This window comes from Panthera leo, chromosome F3 (genome assembly GCF_018350215.1).
Source record: "Panthera leo isolate Ple1 chromosome F3, P.leo_Ple1_pat1.1, whole genome shotgun sequence".
Lineage (NCBI taxonomy): Eukaryota > Metazoa > Chordata > Mammalia > Carnivora > Felidae > Panthera > Panthera leo.
Window position 1 is genome coordinate 66,521,209 of NC_056696.1, and position 13,330 is coordinate 66,534,538.

Consider the following 13,330-nt stretch of genomic DNA (forward strand, 5'->3'; position numbering starts at 1 on the left):
GGGCGCCCTGCTAAGCTGCAAATTTCCATTAGGTTTTTTAAAGTTTTTTTTTTTTAATTTTGAGAGAGAGAGAGAGAGAACATGCATGAGTGGAGTCGAGGCAGAGAGAATCCCAAGCAGGCTCCGCCCTGTGGGTACCAAGCTGGATGCAGAGCTTGATCTCATGACCTTGAGATCATGACCTGAGCCGAAATCAAGTGTCGGACATTTGACCGACCGAGCTGCCCAGGTGCCCCCGCAAATTTCCATTATTTTCCTCTTCAGCAACTTCAGCCCGGTGTATGCAAAGGTCAAAAAGGGTTTTACATCTGCTTTGATGCCTTGACTCTGTGGGGCTCACACTCTGAAACGTACACACACAGCACACTCCCCACCTGTGTCTATATCGGTACCTCACGTGACACTCAAGTTTGTGTGAACGTAAGATAATGTAGGGGGTTTCCATCCGAAAAATGAGGACAGTGTCGTTTGAAATACTAGGAAATCTACAGCGTGGCATTTTCAGAGAAGCCGGGCACAGCCTCAGACAGTTTCCCTGGCAGACGTGAACCGGTGGAAGGAGGCCACCAGCATCTAAAACTTCACAGCGGCCAGCCCCGAACGACAGACAGAGAGGCGGCCACACTTATGTTCTGCGAACACAGGCAAGCTAGGATCACTTTGCTTCCTCTTCTTTAATTCTTGCAGACCTTACCTGAGTCCCGCTCTCCATACTTCCTTCACAGATGGGACAGAAGCCTGGCTTTTGGTGAGACAGTCTTCCCCTGCCCTCGGCCAGGCCCGGCCCCCATGCTTCTGTGGCTGCTGCTGATCCTGGGTGAGTAGAGCCCAGACTGGGCTGGGGGCCCGACGTTCCTAATGCCAGCCGGGACAACCCCGGGGGGGGGGGGTGCCAAACCCCCGGGAAGCTTCTGTCTCCGCTCTCACCGGACTTCAGAGGCACAGCAAGAGGTGCAAAACGAGTAGAGCTGGTGCCCAGAAAGACCCACAGCGTCCGGAGACCCCCAGAGCAAGCCAAGTGTGGGACCCCAGGCCTCCCCCTTGTGTCCTCTCCCAGCTCCCGGGAAGCTGGGGCTTTCTCCCTGCCAAACCACACCTCGAAACGCACAGATAAACAGTTAGGGCCCACACAGGCGAGGGAGGGAAGGTCTGCAGAGCAACATAGCTCCCTTCCTGGGAATTTAAGTCAACGTTTCATCAGAGGTTGAAGAAAGTAAGGGGATGGGGCCCAAGCAGCGAGGTGGGGTGGGGTGGGAGGGGCATTGGGGAGGTGTGGGATGCGGGCCAGGAAATGGGAGGAAGCGTCAGAGAAGCAGCCGTGGCCGGGCTGCGGGGAACGGTGGAGTCTAAGTGCAAAGGCAGGAGCCCCATCGCCCGGTGCTAACCTTTCACCTTGGCTCTCACACAGCTCCCGGACGACAGCCGGCAGGTCAGTCTTCCCTTCTCTCTTCCCCCTGCTCTCGGGGCACGGGTCCTCCCCCGTACATGGGGGCTGCGGGGAGTGGGTCAACGTCAGCGGTGACACCTGTGACCATGGCGGGCTCGCCGAGCCTCCTGTGGTCTCTCCAGCCTTCGGTTCTCTCCCCGCTCGCGTGAGTGAAAGAAGCATTTGCAGAGGCAGGAGGCTAATGCCCAGAACCTTCCACGTGTCTCCTCTCTTCCCTAAGGACCCCCTACCCCCACCCTGTATGTTCAAGCCAGAGCCACCGTCGAAGGACAGAGAGATAAAGTGCTGCAGCCTGTGTGGCTGTCCCGCTTCAATTTCTGGTCCCGTTGGTCAGCTACAGTTTTATCCACAAAGATGATTGCGCAGGCAGCCCGTGCCCCTCCATTCCAATTCTTTATATCCCTCCGTTTTGTATTGTGTCTGACTTGGCTGGAGAGCGGACAGAAGTTGCCTTCCCCGTGAAATCTCAAGGGAAGCAAGGTTTAAAAATAACGAAAGTGGAAAAAATGTGTATTAATTATGAGCAACCAAGTAGGAAGTGGTTTGTCAGAGTCTAGAAAGTGCTTCCGAGGCTCATTCAGCCAGGCCCACCTGTGCCTTGGCAGGAATGTCGAGGACAAGAGCATCTCAGAATCAGCCCGCCCCCAGAGGCCAGCACGGTGTCTGCCCAGCTGCCCGTCACATCTCCTGAGCTTTTCTGAGCCCACACCAGGGACCTGAGACCTCTCCCCCGTGACACCCCCCTGCCCACCCCCAGGCTGGGCAAAGAGTAAGGAAGAGCAGACTCCGCCCCAAGCAGGTCCCTGGGTCCTGTCGGCTCCCCTCCCACTGGCAACCAGCCCTGGTCTCCACCCACGTCCCATTCACCTTCACCTGCCTGACCCTTTCTCTTTCCTGTTCAGGAGCACTTCCAAAAGCTTTACTTCTCCTCAAACCTCCATGGTCCACAGCCTTCGAAGGAGAGACAGTGACTCTCTTCTGTAAGGATCACCATTCTCTAGCCTGGGAATACGTATCTTGGTATCACAATGAGACTCCCTTGAGAAAACAATCCGGAAGACTCCAAATAAGCAAGTCTGGACATTACAGATGCAAGACCCAAAGATCTTCCCTCAGTGACCCCGTGCATGTGCAGTTTTTACCTGGTGAGGAAAGAAGGGGGTGGGTCTCTGAAATCAAGCCCCTGGGCGGCACGTCTGGAGCTTTGCAGCTTTGCAGGCTTTGCAGAAAGAAATAGATGGGATATGTCATGTTCGTTCACTCTTTGCAGACTGGCTGGTCCTCCAGGCCTCACACCCTGCCTTTGAAAGAGATAAAGTGGTTCTGAGATGCCGAGGGAAAGAAGAAGAAGATATTATGGAAAGGACTTACTACAAAAATGAAGAAAAAATTGGAAGTTCTTATAACTCAAACATCACAGTATATCCAGCCTTCAACGATGATAGCACATATCGTTGTACTGCTTCTGGGATGTATATTTTGGGGATGTCATGGACAGAAACTTCAAGACCTTTAAAGATCCAAGTTCAAGGTAATGGCTACACTCCCATGGGTAATAGGGCTTGGCAAGGGACCAGCGTGTGGGATGGAAGAGGGGTGCTCAGCGGTGGGGATTTCATGAGCGGCCTCTTCCGAGCAGCCGTGGGAGGGAGACAAGAGGTGGCTCCACCCGCGTGGGTCCCTACCTCTGGTCCTGAGGGCACAGGTCCACCTCTCCAGGAGCTCGGAGCCTCACTGCCCCAGGAACTACATTTGTTCGTCTCTCTAGAGCTGTTTCCGAGTCCTGTGCTGACAGCCAGCCCCTCCTGGCCCATCGAGGGGAGCCCCGTGACCCTGACATGTGAGACCTGGCTTCCTCCACTGACATCGCACACTAGACTTCAGTTCTGTTTCTTCAAAGAGCACCGGGCTCTGGGGGCCGGCTGGAGCAACTCCCCGGAGCTCCAGATCCCCACCATGTGGAGTGAAGGCGCCGCCTCCTACTGGTGCCAAGCGAGGACGGTGATTCCCAGGATCCTGAAAACAAGCCCACGATCCCAGATACGTGTCCATAGTGAGTGTCTGCGGGGTCGGTCTTGCCCCCTGCGATCACGAACGTGCCTGAGAGTAACAGCCAGGCATCCTGCCACCCTTTTCTCCTGTGCTTGGCATTGGCCTAACTTCCCCGCAGCATTCTCTTCCCTCTGAGTTAGGTGATAGTAGTTATTGATCGTATGTGGGGTGCCCAGCCCTGTGGGGGCCACAGACACATACGGGATGTGTTTCCTTGCGGGTCAACAAGAACAAGAAGCTCTGATGACCGCACGCAGCCCATAGAAGCCCCTATGGTGCGTCCATGTGTTGGTCGAAAATTATTCCAAAATCATAAGAAAAGGGGAAGAGAAACACAAACCAGAATAGCCAGAGCAGGATGTGGGGAGAGACAGGTGAGGCTGGAGGGACCTGTGGAGACAGGTTTGGGCTCTGATCAAGTCACGTCAGAGCCCACGCAAGCTTCCCGTGTTCTCACTTGCTCTGCCGTCCGGTGATGCATCAGAGATGCCTTAGACATAAAGGTCCATAAAACTTGACTGTGGTCAACATTAGGTTTAAAAGAAGATCATAGGCACGTGCCCACATTTCCCGAGGGTGGGAATTGGTGTGCGGGGGACAGGCTTTGCTCCCTTTAATAATCACGTACACAATCAATTCCTCAATTCCTCCTTTAAAAGACCCCTGCCGGGCACCTGGGGGGCTCAGTCGGTTGAGCATCTGATTTCGGCTCAGGTCATGATCTCACGGTCCATGGGTTCCAGCCCCATGTCGGGCTCTGTGCTGACAGCTCAGAGCCTGGAGCCTGCTTCAGATTCTGTGTGTCCCTCTCTCTCTGCCCCTGCCCTGTTCTCACTCTGTCTTTCTCTCTCTCTCAAAGATAAATAAATTTCTTTAATTAAAACAAATAAATAAAAGACCCCTGCCTATTGCACCTGCTGCTATTGGCTTATTAACGGCAATACCAGCCTTCTCCTTGGCCCTGCAGCACCTGCCATGGAGACCCTGTCGTGTCCTCCTCTGTCCTCCTAGGGGTCCCTGTGTCTGATGTGAATCTAGAGACGCAGCCCCCTGTGGGCCAGCTGATTGAAGGAGAAGACCTCGTCCTTATCTGCTCAGTAGCTGCGGGCACAGGGACTGTCACGTTCTCCTGGCACCGGGAGGGCTCGGAGAGGAGTTTGGGCAGGAAGACCCAGAACGCCCTGTCTGCAGAGCTGCGGATAGCCTCCGTGAGGGAGCAGGATGCCGGGAGGTACTACTGTGCGGCCGACAACCTGGATGGCCCTGTCCTCAGTAAACGGATCAGAATCACACCGAGAGGTAAGTTCCTCATTCCTGTCACTTGGCCCCATTCCCAAACTGGGGTTTAGGCTCTCTGTCAGCCACGAGGATCTTCTGACGGAAGCAAGGAACGGAGGTTTGAAGATTTAATGGCCAACCAAGGAACAGCAAAGATGCAAAGTCAAAACAACTTGCTTCTTGTGGAGAAGACTGAATAGCAAGGAAAACAAATAAAAATTATCCAGGATTCCTCCCCATGGCTCAAGGAGCACGACTACTTTTAGGGGCCTTGAGTGGAGCCATTAATCTACCACAGTGTCACAGTGTCAGGGACCTTCTCTGACGGCCCCCTGTCTCCCTCAGTTCCAGCGTCCCGCCCCGTCCTCACCGTCAGGACGCCCAGGGCCCAGGCCGTGGAGGGGGACGTGGTAGAGCTTCACTGCGAGGCCCAGAGGGGCTCTCCCCCCATCCTGTACCGGTTTTATCGCGAGGACGTCCCCCTGGGGAGCAGCTCGGCCCCCTCTGGAGGAGGAGCGTCCCTCAACCTCTCTCTGACCGCAGAACATTCTGGAAACTACTCCTGCGAGGCCAACAACGGCCTGAGAGTTCAGCGCAGTAAGATGGTGTCCCTCAGCATCACAGGTAAGCAGGATACGCTCTCAGCAGTCGCAGCTAAGAACAGATTATGTCTTCTCACAAACAGAGAGGCCCCTCTAGGCTTTTGGCTGGGGGGGCGTCCCAGCAAACTCCCCACTTCTGCCTCTGCCTGAGACCTCCTGGGACTCTTCCTTGTGACCACACATTCTGAAAGTCATTTCTTCTGTCGTTGTCATTGACAGCCATGTATTCCACTCAGTCTTTCTACTGGAGGCTCACAGACTCTCCAAAATACCAAATGTATGATGGCTCAGCAGATAGAAAGCTTTATCTCCAAATCCCTTTGTCCAAGAACGAATGACGAGATTGGTCCTTGCCCACGTGCTCCTCCACTACTCCCATCCCATCCCGAATACTTCATGTCTGTCCGGATTACGAGACAGCGTGTCTCCTCACGGACACTCACGGGAACCAGACCTACAGAGCTTCCTCATGGCTTCCAGACTCTAAGAACCTCTGTGGCCTCCTGACTCCTTGAACGACAGGCTATTTCATCTGTTGTTCTCAGTATCCCCAAACAAAATTTTTCCTCGCCGGAGGATCCAAGGCATCTCACATCTCCCACTTTCAGTTAGCAAAGTGCTTGTCCACTTAGGGGAGACCCCTCATCCAAGCCAGGATTACTCTGAAGTGCCCAGCATTTGGGGGCTGGAGTGGAGCACTGGGGCACAGGAAAAATGGCAGGATAAAAGAGATATGGCAATGACTTCCAGTGACTCAAACCCTTACATTCTCTGGATTTTTCCATGACTCCACATCACTGGCAAAAGTGTTGGACATGCACCCCAAATGTTTGTTGATTAACTATATACATGCACAACTTTACTAACTTTAAATGCATGTTGTAAAAATGAGACTCAGAGAGATTAAAACTTCCAAAACATCGAGATCATAGAACTGATAAAGGGCAGAGACAGGACTCAAAGTTAGTTGGGTTCTCCTGATCCCAGGTCCATGTTCCTACCACTAAATCAGGCTGGATATTTCCTTTATTATCTAGTATGCATACTCAATACTGCAAATGAACTGTGTTTCCTCTTTCAGTTCCAGTGTCGCACCCTGTCCTCACCCTCAACCCTGATGTGGCCCAGGCTATGGTGGGAGATGTGTTAGAGCTTCGCTGTGAGGCCCAGAGGGGTTCTCCCCCGATCTTATACTGGTTTTATCATGAGGATGTCATCTTGGGGAACACCTCAGCCCCCTTTGGAGGCGGAGCATCTTTTAACCTCTCTCTGACCACAGAACATTCTGGAAACTACTCCTGTGGGGCTGACAATGGCCTGGGGGCTCAGAGCAGCGAGACGGTGTCACTTAACATCACAGGTGGGTTGGGGGTAGCTGGCCTCCAGGTTACAGTTAAGGTCAAGAAAATATTTTTCCCTATAGACTGTACAAATTCTACAAGCATCAAAGAGTTTTTGAACATGCACACAAGGCTTGGGACTTCCAGAGATTGGTGCTGATTTCATGGGGGAAGGATAAGGGAACTATTCAACCTTAGATGCTGACCCTCATGTGCTGTTATTTTGAAAATTACAAATTATCGTGGAGATAATCAACCAAATGGAGAAATCAGAATCCGGGAGAAACCCTCCCTGAGAGATCTCTAGCCCCCACCGACATGTTGTCTAGATTAAAAACATTTGCCACTGGGACTCAAATATAGCTCTTCCCGTGTAGGGCTTTGCAAGAACAAAGTAACCCATATCACTGTGGGAGTCATCGGGTGCTTGCTAAGCATGCTTGGTCTCGCTGCTACGGCTGCTCTGGTGGGTCGCTTCAGAACCCAAAGGAAGTCAGGTGGGTGTCTATGTCTTGCCCTTTGGCACTGTGACTTTTGCCATCACTATGATAATTTGGATTTATGCGATGCATCCCATTAAGGTCATTATTCCCTTCCAAATACTAGACCCTCTGTTCTACTCACTGGCACTCTGTAGGCAAGTGACAAATAAATTTCTCAATAAGGTTGCTACTCCATGTGTTTAATTTAAGATTTAAATCAGGTAGCAGAGTTTGCTTCCAATTAAAAATTACAACGGTATTTACCATTCCACCCCTGGTCCTAAGCTTACTGAGAACCAAAGGCATAAAAAAAGAAAAAAGTCTTCATTTGTAACAAAAAATAGACAACAAACCATAAACTCTGAGATATATCTGAATGCCAGTCACATATTGTGAAATTCAGATAAAATTAACACAGGTGCTGAGAATGAAATTAAAATTTCAGTTTCTTATTGTTGCTACTTGTATAGAAACACAACTGATTTTTGTATATGGGTCTTGTACCCTGCAACCTTGCTACATACATATTTATTAGTTCCAGTCTCTGTTTTGTAGATTCCATCAGATTTTCTACATAGGTGATTCTGTCATCTGCAAATAAAGATAGTTCTCCTCCTTCCTTTCCAATCCAGGTTCCTTTAATTTCTTTTTTTGCCTTAATGCACTGGCTACAACCTCCCATACAATGTTGAATAGAAGTGGTGGACGAGAGCAGACATGCTTGTCTTGTCCCTGATCTTTGGGGAAAGTATTTGGTCTCATCATTATGATAATATTAGCTGTGGATTCCTTCTAGATGTTCTTCATTAGGCTAAGGATGTCCCCACTATTTGTAATTTGCTGAGAGTTTTTATAGAAAAAATGTTTGTCAAATGACTTTTCTACATTGATTGAGACGATCATAGGATTTTCTTTTCTAGTCAATTGATATGGATTTTGAGTTTTGAATGTTAAACCATCCTTGCATTTCTCAAGTCAGCTTCACTTGGTCATGATTGTTGAATTTGATTTGGTAAAATTTTGTTAAGAATGTGTGCATCTATGGTCATGAAAGATATTGCCTGATAGCTTTACTTTCTTGTCATGCCTTTGTCTGAGTTGATGTCAAGGTAATGCCCACTGAGTTACTACTTCTAGTGTTTTTCATTCTTTTTCATATTTCCATATGGTATCATTTTCTTCCTGCCTGAAGTACTTCTTTCTTTTTCCTTGTTTATTTATTTTGAGACAGAGAGAGAGACTGATAGAAGGACAGACAGAATCCCAGGCAGGTTCTGCGCTGTCAGCACAGAGCCTGAGGCAGGACTAGAACTCACAAACCATGAGATCATGATTTGAGCCAAGGTCAAGAGTCAGACGCTCAACCAACTGAGCTACCTAGGCGCCCCACTGCCTGAAGTACTTCTTTTCACATTTATTACAGTATGGGTCTGTTGGGGAACCTGACGGATAGTGTTGCTAAAGTCTACTCTATCCTTACTGATTTTCTACTTGGTCTATCAACTACCAAAAGAGGGGTATTGAAATCGCCAACTATAATTGTGGATTAGCCATCTCTTCTTGCATTCTATTAGGTTTTGCCTCAGGTATTTGGAATGTCTTTTATTAGGTGCATAAGTGTTTATATTGTTTGTGTTTTTGATGAAATGACTACCTTATCCTTGTGAAATGGTAACTTTATCTCTGTTAGTATCATTTACTCTGAAATAGTCTTTGATATTAAGGTAAGTACTATTAACATGGTATTTCTCTATCCATCTTTTTACTTTTAATCTATTTGTGCCCTTATACTTAAAGCATTTTTTTATAGATAGCATAGAGTTAGTTCTTGCTTTCTAATCCAACACGTCAATCTCTACCTTTTAACTAAAGTGTTTAGACCATTTACATTAATGTGATTGTTGATAAGGTTAGATCTAAGTCTGTTATTTTGCTATTTGTTTTCCATTTGTCCCATCTGTTCTTTGTTTTCTTTTCTCTTTTTTTCTACCTTCTTTTCGAACAACTGAGTATTTTTTATGATTCCATTTTCTTCCTTTATTGGTTTATTAACTTTATAATTCTTTGTTTTGTTTACTTTATTGGTTGTTTTGGGTTTATAGTACAGATATTTAACTTACCACGGTCTATCTTCAAGTGACATGGGATCATTTCACATATAGTATAAGAATATTACCATTGTGTCCTCCATTCCTTCCTTCCTAGCTACATTAACGTTATTTTTGTAAATAATCACTTACCTGTTAAGTAGACTTCAGTATAATTTAAGAATCCTACATATTGAATCAAGTAGTTACCACTTCCAATGTCCTTCATTCCTTTTTGTATCTCCATATTTCCATCTGGTATCATTTTCTTTCTGCCTAAGAGACTTCTTTTGACATTTCTAATAGTATGGGTCTGCTGGTGATGAATTATTTCAGCTTTTACATGTCTGTAAAAGCCTTTATTTTGTATTCCTTGTGAAAGACATTTTGCTGGCACAGAATTATAGGTTGAGATTTTTTTCTTCTTTCCGTATTTCAACGATGTTGCTCTCCTGTCTTCTTGTTTCTACAAGAAATCTGCCATCCTCCTTTGTTCTTTGTTCTCCTGTGACTGCGTTTTTCCTCTCTACATGATTTTTCATGGATCAAGGACTTTTGAATTAATGGACTCTTTTATCCAATGCCTTGGGTGCCTGTAAAGTTTCAATACTTTGTCCTTTGGATTTACTAAAACCTTACTTTCTGTCTGCCACTCTGCTTGGCATAAAATGGCATTTCCTTTTCTATCAGGCCAAATGTTTCTGTTCTCCTTTTCTTAGGGCTCATACTGAAAATCAAGCAAACAAACAAATAAAATATCTGGATCTAACTTTAATGAAAAAGTTTACATATTTTTCTTAATGATGCTGGTCAAGCATTGTCCTTTTACCCTTCTTTTCATGTCAATCAATGAGCCTCTGTCCAGTTCTTTGTATGAAAAATAACACCAACACTTTATGACTGATATTTAAATTTTTTTAACGTTGATTTACTTTTGAGAGACAGAGAGAAAGCACGAACAGGAGAGGGGCAGGGAGAGGGAAACACAGAATCTGTGTGAGAGAGGGAGACACAGAATCTGAAGCAGGCTCCAGGCTCTGAGCTATCAGCACAGAGCCCGACACGGGGCTCGAACCCACGAACCCATGAGACCAAGACCTGAGCCAAAGTCGGACACTTAACCGACTGAGCCACCCAGGCGCCCCTTATGACTGATATCTTAAAGCTACCTAGTATTTTCATAAGTAACATTACCTATAAAACTACACGTGTATATCATTTTTTTAAATTTTTTTTAATGCTTATTTATTGAGAGACAGAGCATGAGCAGGGGAGGGGCAGAGAGAGAGGGAGACACAGAATCCCAAGCAGGCTCCAGGCTCCAGCTGTCAGCACAGAGCCCGACGTGGGGCTCGAACTCGCGAACCGCGAGATCATGACCTGAGCCGAAGTCGGACGCCCAACCGACCGAGCCCCCCCCCAGGCGCCCCTCATTTTTCTTAATATATAAGGGGAATAAGAGCACTAACACCAACAGTACTCATCATAAAATGTGTCATTCATTTAGAGCCCACTAAATGAAATGTTATAGCTTGTCTACTTCTCCCAATCGTTCCATAACTACATTCAATCCAATCAATATTATTATCACCATATTAGAGTGAAAAATGAGGCTACTTCATAAGTGAAGTCATCTTTCCAAGTTCATGTATCTATTAAGCATCAGTTGGGGTTCACCTGGGGATCTCCCTAGCCCTTGACTCCATGTTCTCTCCACTGCACCCTGGTGACTTATGGAAGGCTGGTTACACATTCTACTTGCCCTACTTGTTCGATGTCATCACCTATGTGGGTGGCACTTATTAATTAGTAACATACTACAAGTGCAGACATTGAGACCTTACTGCCGAAGTTGATAGTGTTCAAAACACCAGCTGGTTCAGTCGAAGCAACAGCAAACAACACACGGGAGGCAAGATTAGCACTCATCACTTCACGTGCTCCATGGGGACAGGAGCCCGAGAGTTTCTGACCTCCAGATCTAGAGGAGGTGTTGTTTTACATAGCGAGCTCAGTGAGACATTCTGACAGTCCACCAATCGGGGGTATCTGCCTTTCTCATTGCAAAATCTGGCTGACTGGCTGTGTTTCCCTCACAGCAAAGTCTTCCTTCTCATTATCCATCAGTCTTCTCAGGGAGGAGCTCAGCCCTTGCAAACTTCTCTAAAAGAGAAGAGCTCTGCTCCTTAAGCCTGAGTGTACCCAACCCGTTACCAAAGGCGACGACAAATGTAATGACTCTACGATTGAGCTGCCTGGATGAAAATTCCAGTAATGTTACTTGCCAAACACTTGCTATATGGCAAGTAAATTAACCTCTCCAAACCCTTTCCTTGTGGTCAATATAATAGTATCTACCATTGTGGTGCTGCTTAGTACTGTGCCCGGCCCCTAAATCTTCAGTGCTATTAGCTTGTGTTATGTAAATAGCCACCTTCTGGGTCTGTTTTCTGTTTTAAAAATGAAGAGATAAACTGACTTACAGATGCATCGTGGCACTTAGCTAACCTACCCGCAAGGGAGGACGTGGGCTGTTGACTGATGCGAACTGCAATTCCTCTGAGGAGGGAGACTTGAGCCGGGATCACGCACCTCCAGTTCAACTCAGGGTTTGCAGACATCAGTCAGTTATTCTTCATGAGTGTGTTTACTTGGGGCAATAACTCGTGGTCTGTAAGCCCGGTGAGACAGATAGAGAGCCACAGATAAATAGGCAAAGGCCAGAGATGGGAAATTGGGAGGAGTCTGGCACGGGGGCAGGCCAAACAGATTTCAATATTTCAGTGATGATGGAAAACTGCCGTAGTTTCAAGGCCGATGGAGTAGCCTTCCAGATTACGTTTATACGGAATCACCTATTACAAAATTGTCAACTTGTCTTTTTTTTTTTTTAGTCCTCAAAGTGCATACTTCAACTTGCTCAGTTGTTTCACAAATCTTTACTGAATATCTTCGACATTCTAGCCACTGAGAATACCAAAGTAATTAAGACAGCTTGCAGCCTCAAGTAACACACTCTTTCGTGGTGGAGAGATCGAGGGAAACATACAAATGGGTAATTACCATCCAATACAGCCATTCTAATATGGCAGGGCTCTCCATGTGTGGAGAGAGAGGTCATTTCATACAGCTTGCTGGGACCAGGCAAAGTCCTGGAGGAAGAAAGATAAGTTGGAATCAGCCAAGTGAAAGAGAAAAAGGGGTGTGGAGAAAACAGTATGTTCCCACAGTGGGTTGGGTCTGCCAGGGCCCCAGGGACACAGACTTCTGAGCTTGGTATGGGGGCCCTCCTGATTCACGCCGTGGGGCACTCTGTCTCCCCGTCTCTGTCCCCCAGGGCCGCAGACAGGACAGAAAAGAGGAAGTGAGGAAGCACCAGGCCCAGAGTTGAATACTAAGTTGTCTCTCTTGTGCTGCTTGGCCATACCTCCTTAGAGTGCACGCTGTTGTTACTCGGTATGATTCTGGACAACTATCTTTCAAGATCCCGCCTTCCTCACCTGTAATACGACGTGGAGGGTGGGGCCGGATATTCCTTAAGATCTACTGTAGCTGAGATCTAGAATGAATCTGATTCCCAGGAAAGGACATTCTAAAGTAGGGCACATTACCGACACAGCTCACCCGCCATCAGCGATCCTTTGTTTCTCTGGAGGAGTTTCGGCCACTGAAGCACCCAGGAGAGGTCTCTGCTTCTTGTGTTGACAACATCTGCATGATTTATTTACGCCCACAAGATAGGGGCACAGAATTATGTGCATTCAAAGATAGTTGACTGGACTTCTCATTAACCTTTTCAAATTCTCATGAAATCCATAAATGGGATTCGCGAAAGCCGCTTTCAGTCGTATTTGTGGATGCTACTCACTTAGACCTACGTGTCATTTGCTTATCCGTGTTAATCTATTTCCTTAAATGTGTTCTGGCAGACAGCTGACCGCTGGCACCTTAATGGCACCCTCTTTCGGCTCACTTGGCGCCTCGCTCTTTCCCCGGCTCAGTCCTCCAGTACGCAGTCACTCAGGACATCATTTTTGAGTGC

At 47.5% G+C, this 13,330-nt stretch overlaps 1 protein-coding gene across 8 annotated transcripts in view; it reads left to right on the forward strand.

The window, feature by feature from the left end:
• LOC122212432 (Fc receptor-like protein 2) overlaps nucleotides 1-13,330 on the forward strand; it is a 43,182-nt gene that overhangs the window by 26,455 nt on the left and 3,397 nt on the right. For 5 of the 8 annotated variants that reach the window (XM_042926336.1, XM_042926337.1, XM_042926339.1 and 2 more), the window contains exons 1-10: nucleotides 208-644; nucleotides 726-817; nucleotides 1,409-1,429; nucleotides 2,350-2,592; nucleotides 2,718-2,978; nucleotides 3,216-3,500; nucleotides 4,511-4,798; nucleotides 5,123-5,401; nucleotides 6,461-6,739; nucleotides 7,097-7,216. In XM_042926336.1, coding sequence (XP_042782270.1) covers nucleotides 628-644; nucleotides 726-817; nucleotides 1,409-1,429; nucleotides 2,350-2,592; nucleotides 2,718-2,978; nucleotides 3,216-3,500; nucleotides 4,511-4,798; nucleotides 5,123-5,401; nucleotides 6,461-6,739; nucleotides 7,097-7,216 — 1,885 coding nt within the window. In that variant the 5' untranslated portion in view covers nucleotides 208-627. Of the gene's footprint in view, nucleotides 1-207; nucleotides 645-725; nucleotides 818-1,408; nucleotides 1,430-2,349; nucleotides 2,593-2,717; nucleotides 2,979-3,215; nucleotides 3,501-4,510; nucleotides 4,799-5,122; nucleotides 5,402-6,460; nucleotides 6,740-7,096; nucleotides 7,217-13,330 lie in introns of those variants that run through there. The other 3 variants (XM_042926338.1, XM_042926342.1, XM_042926344.1) reach the window with 3 other exon arrangements.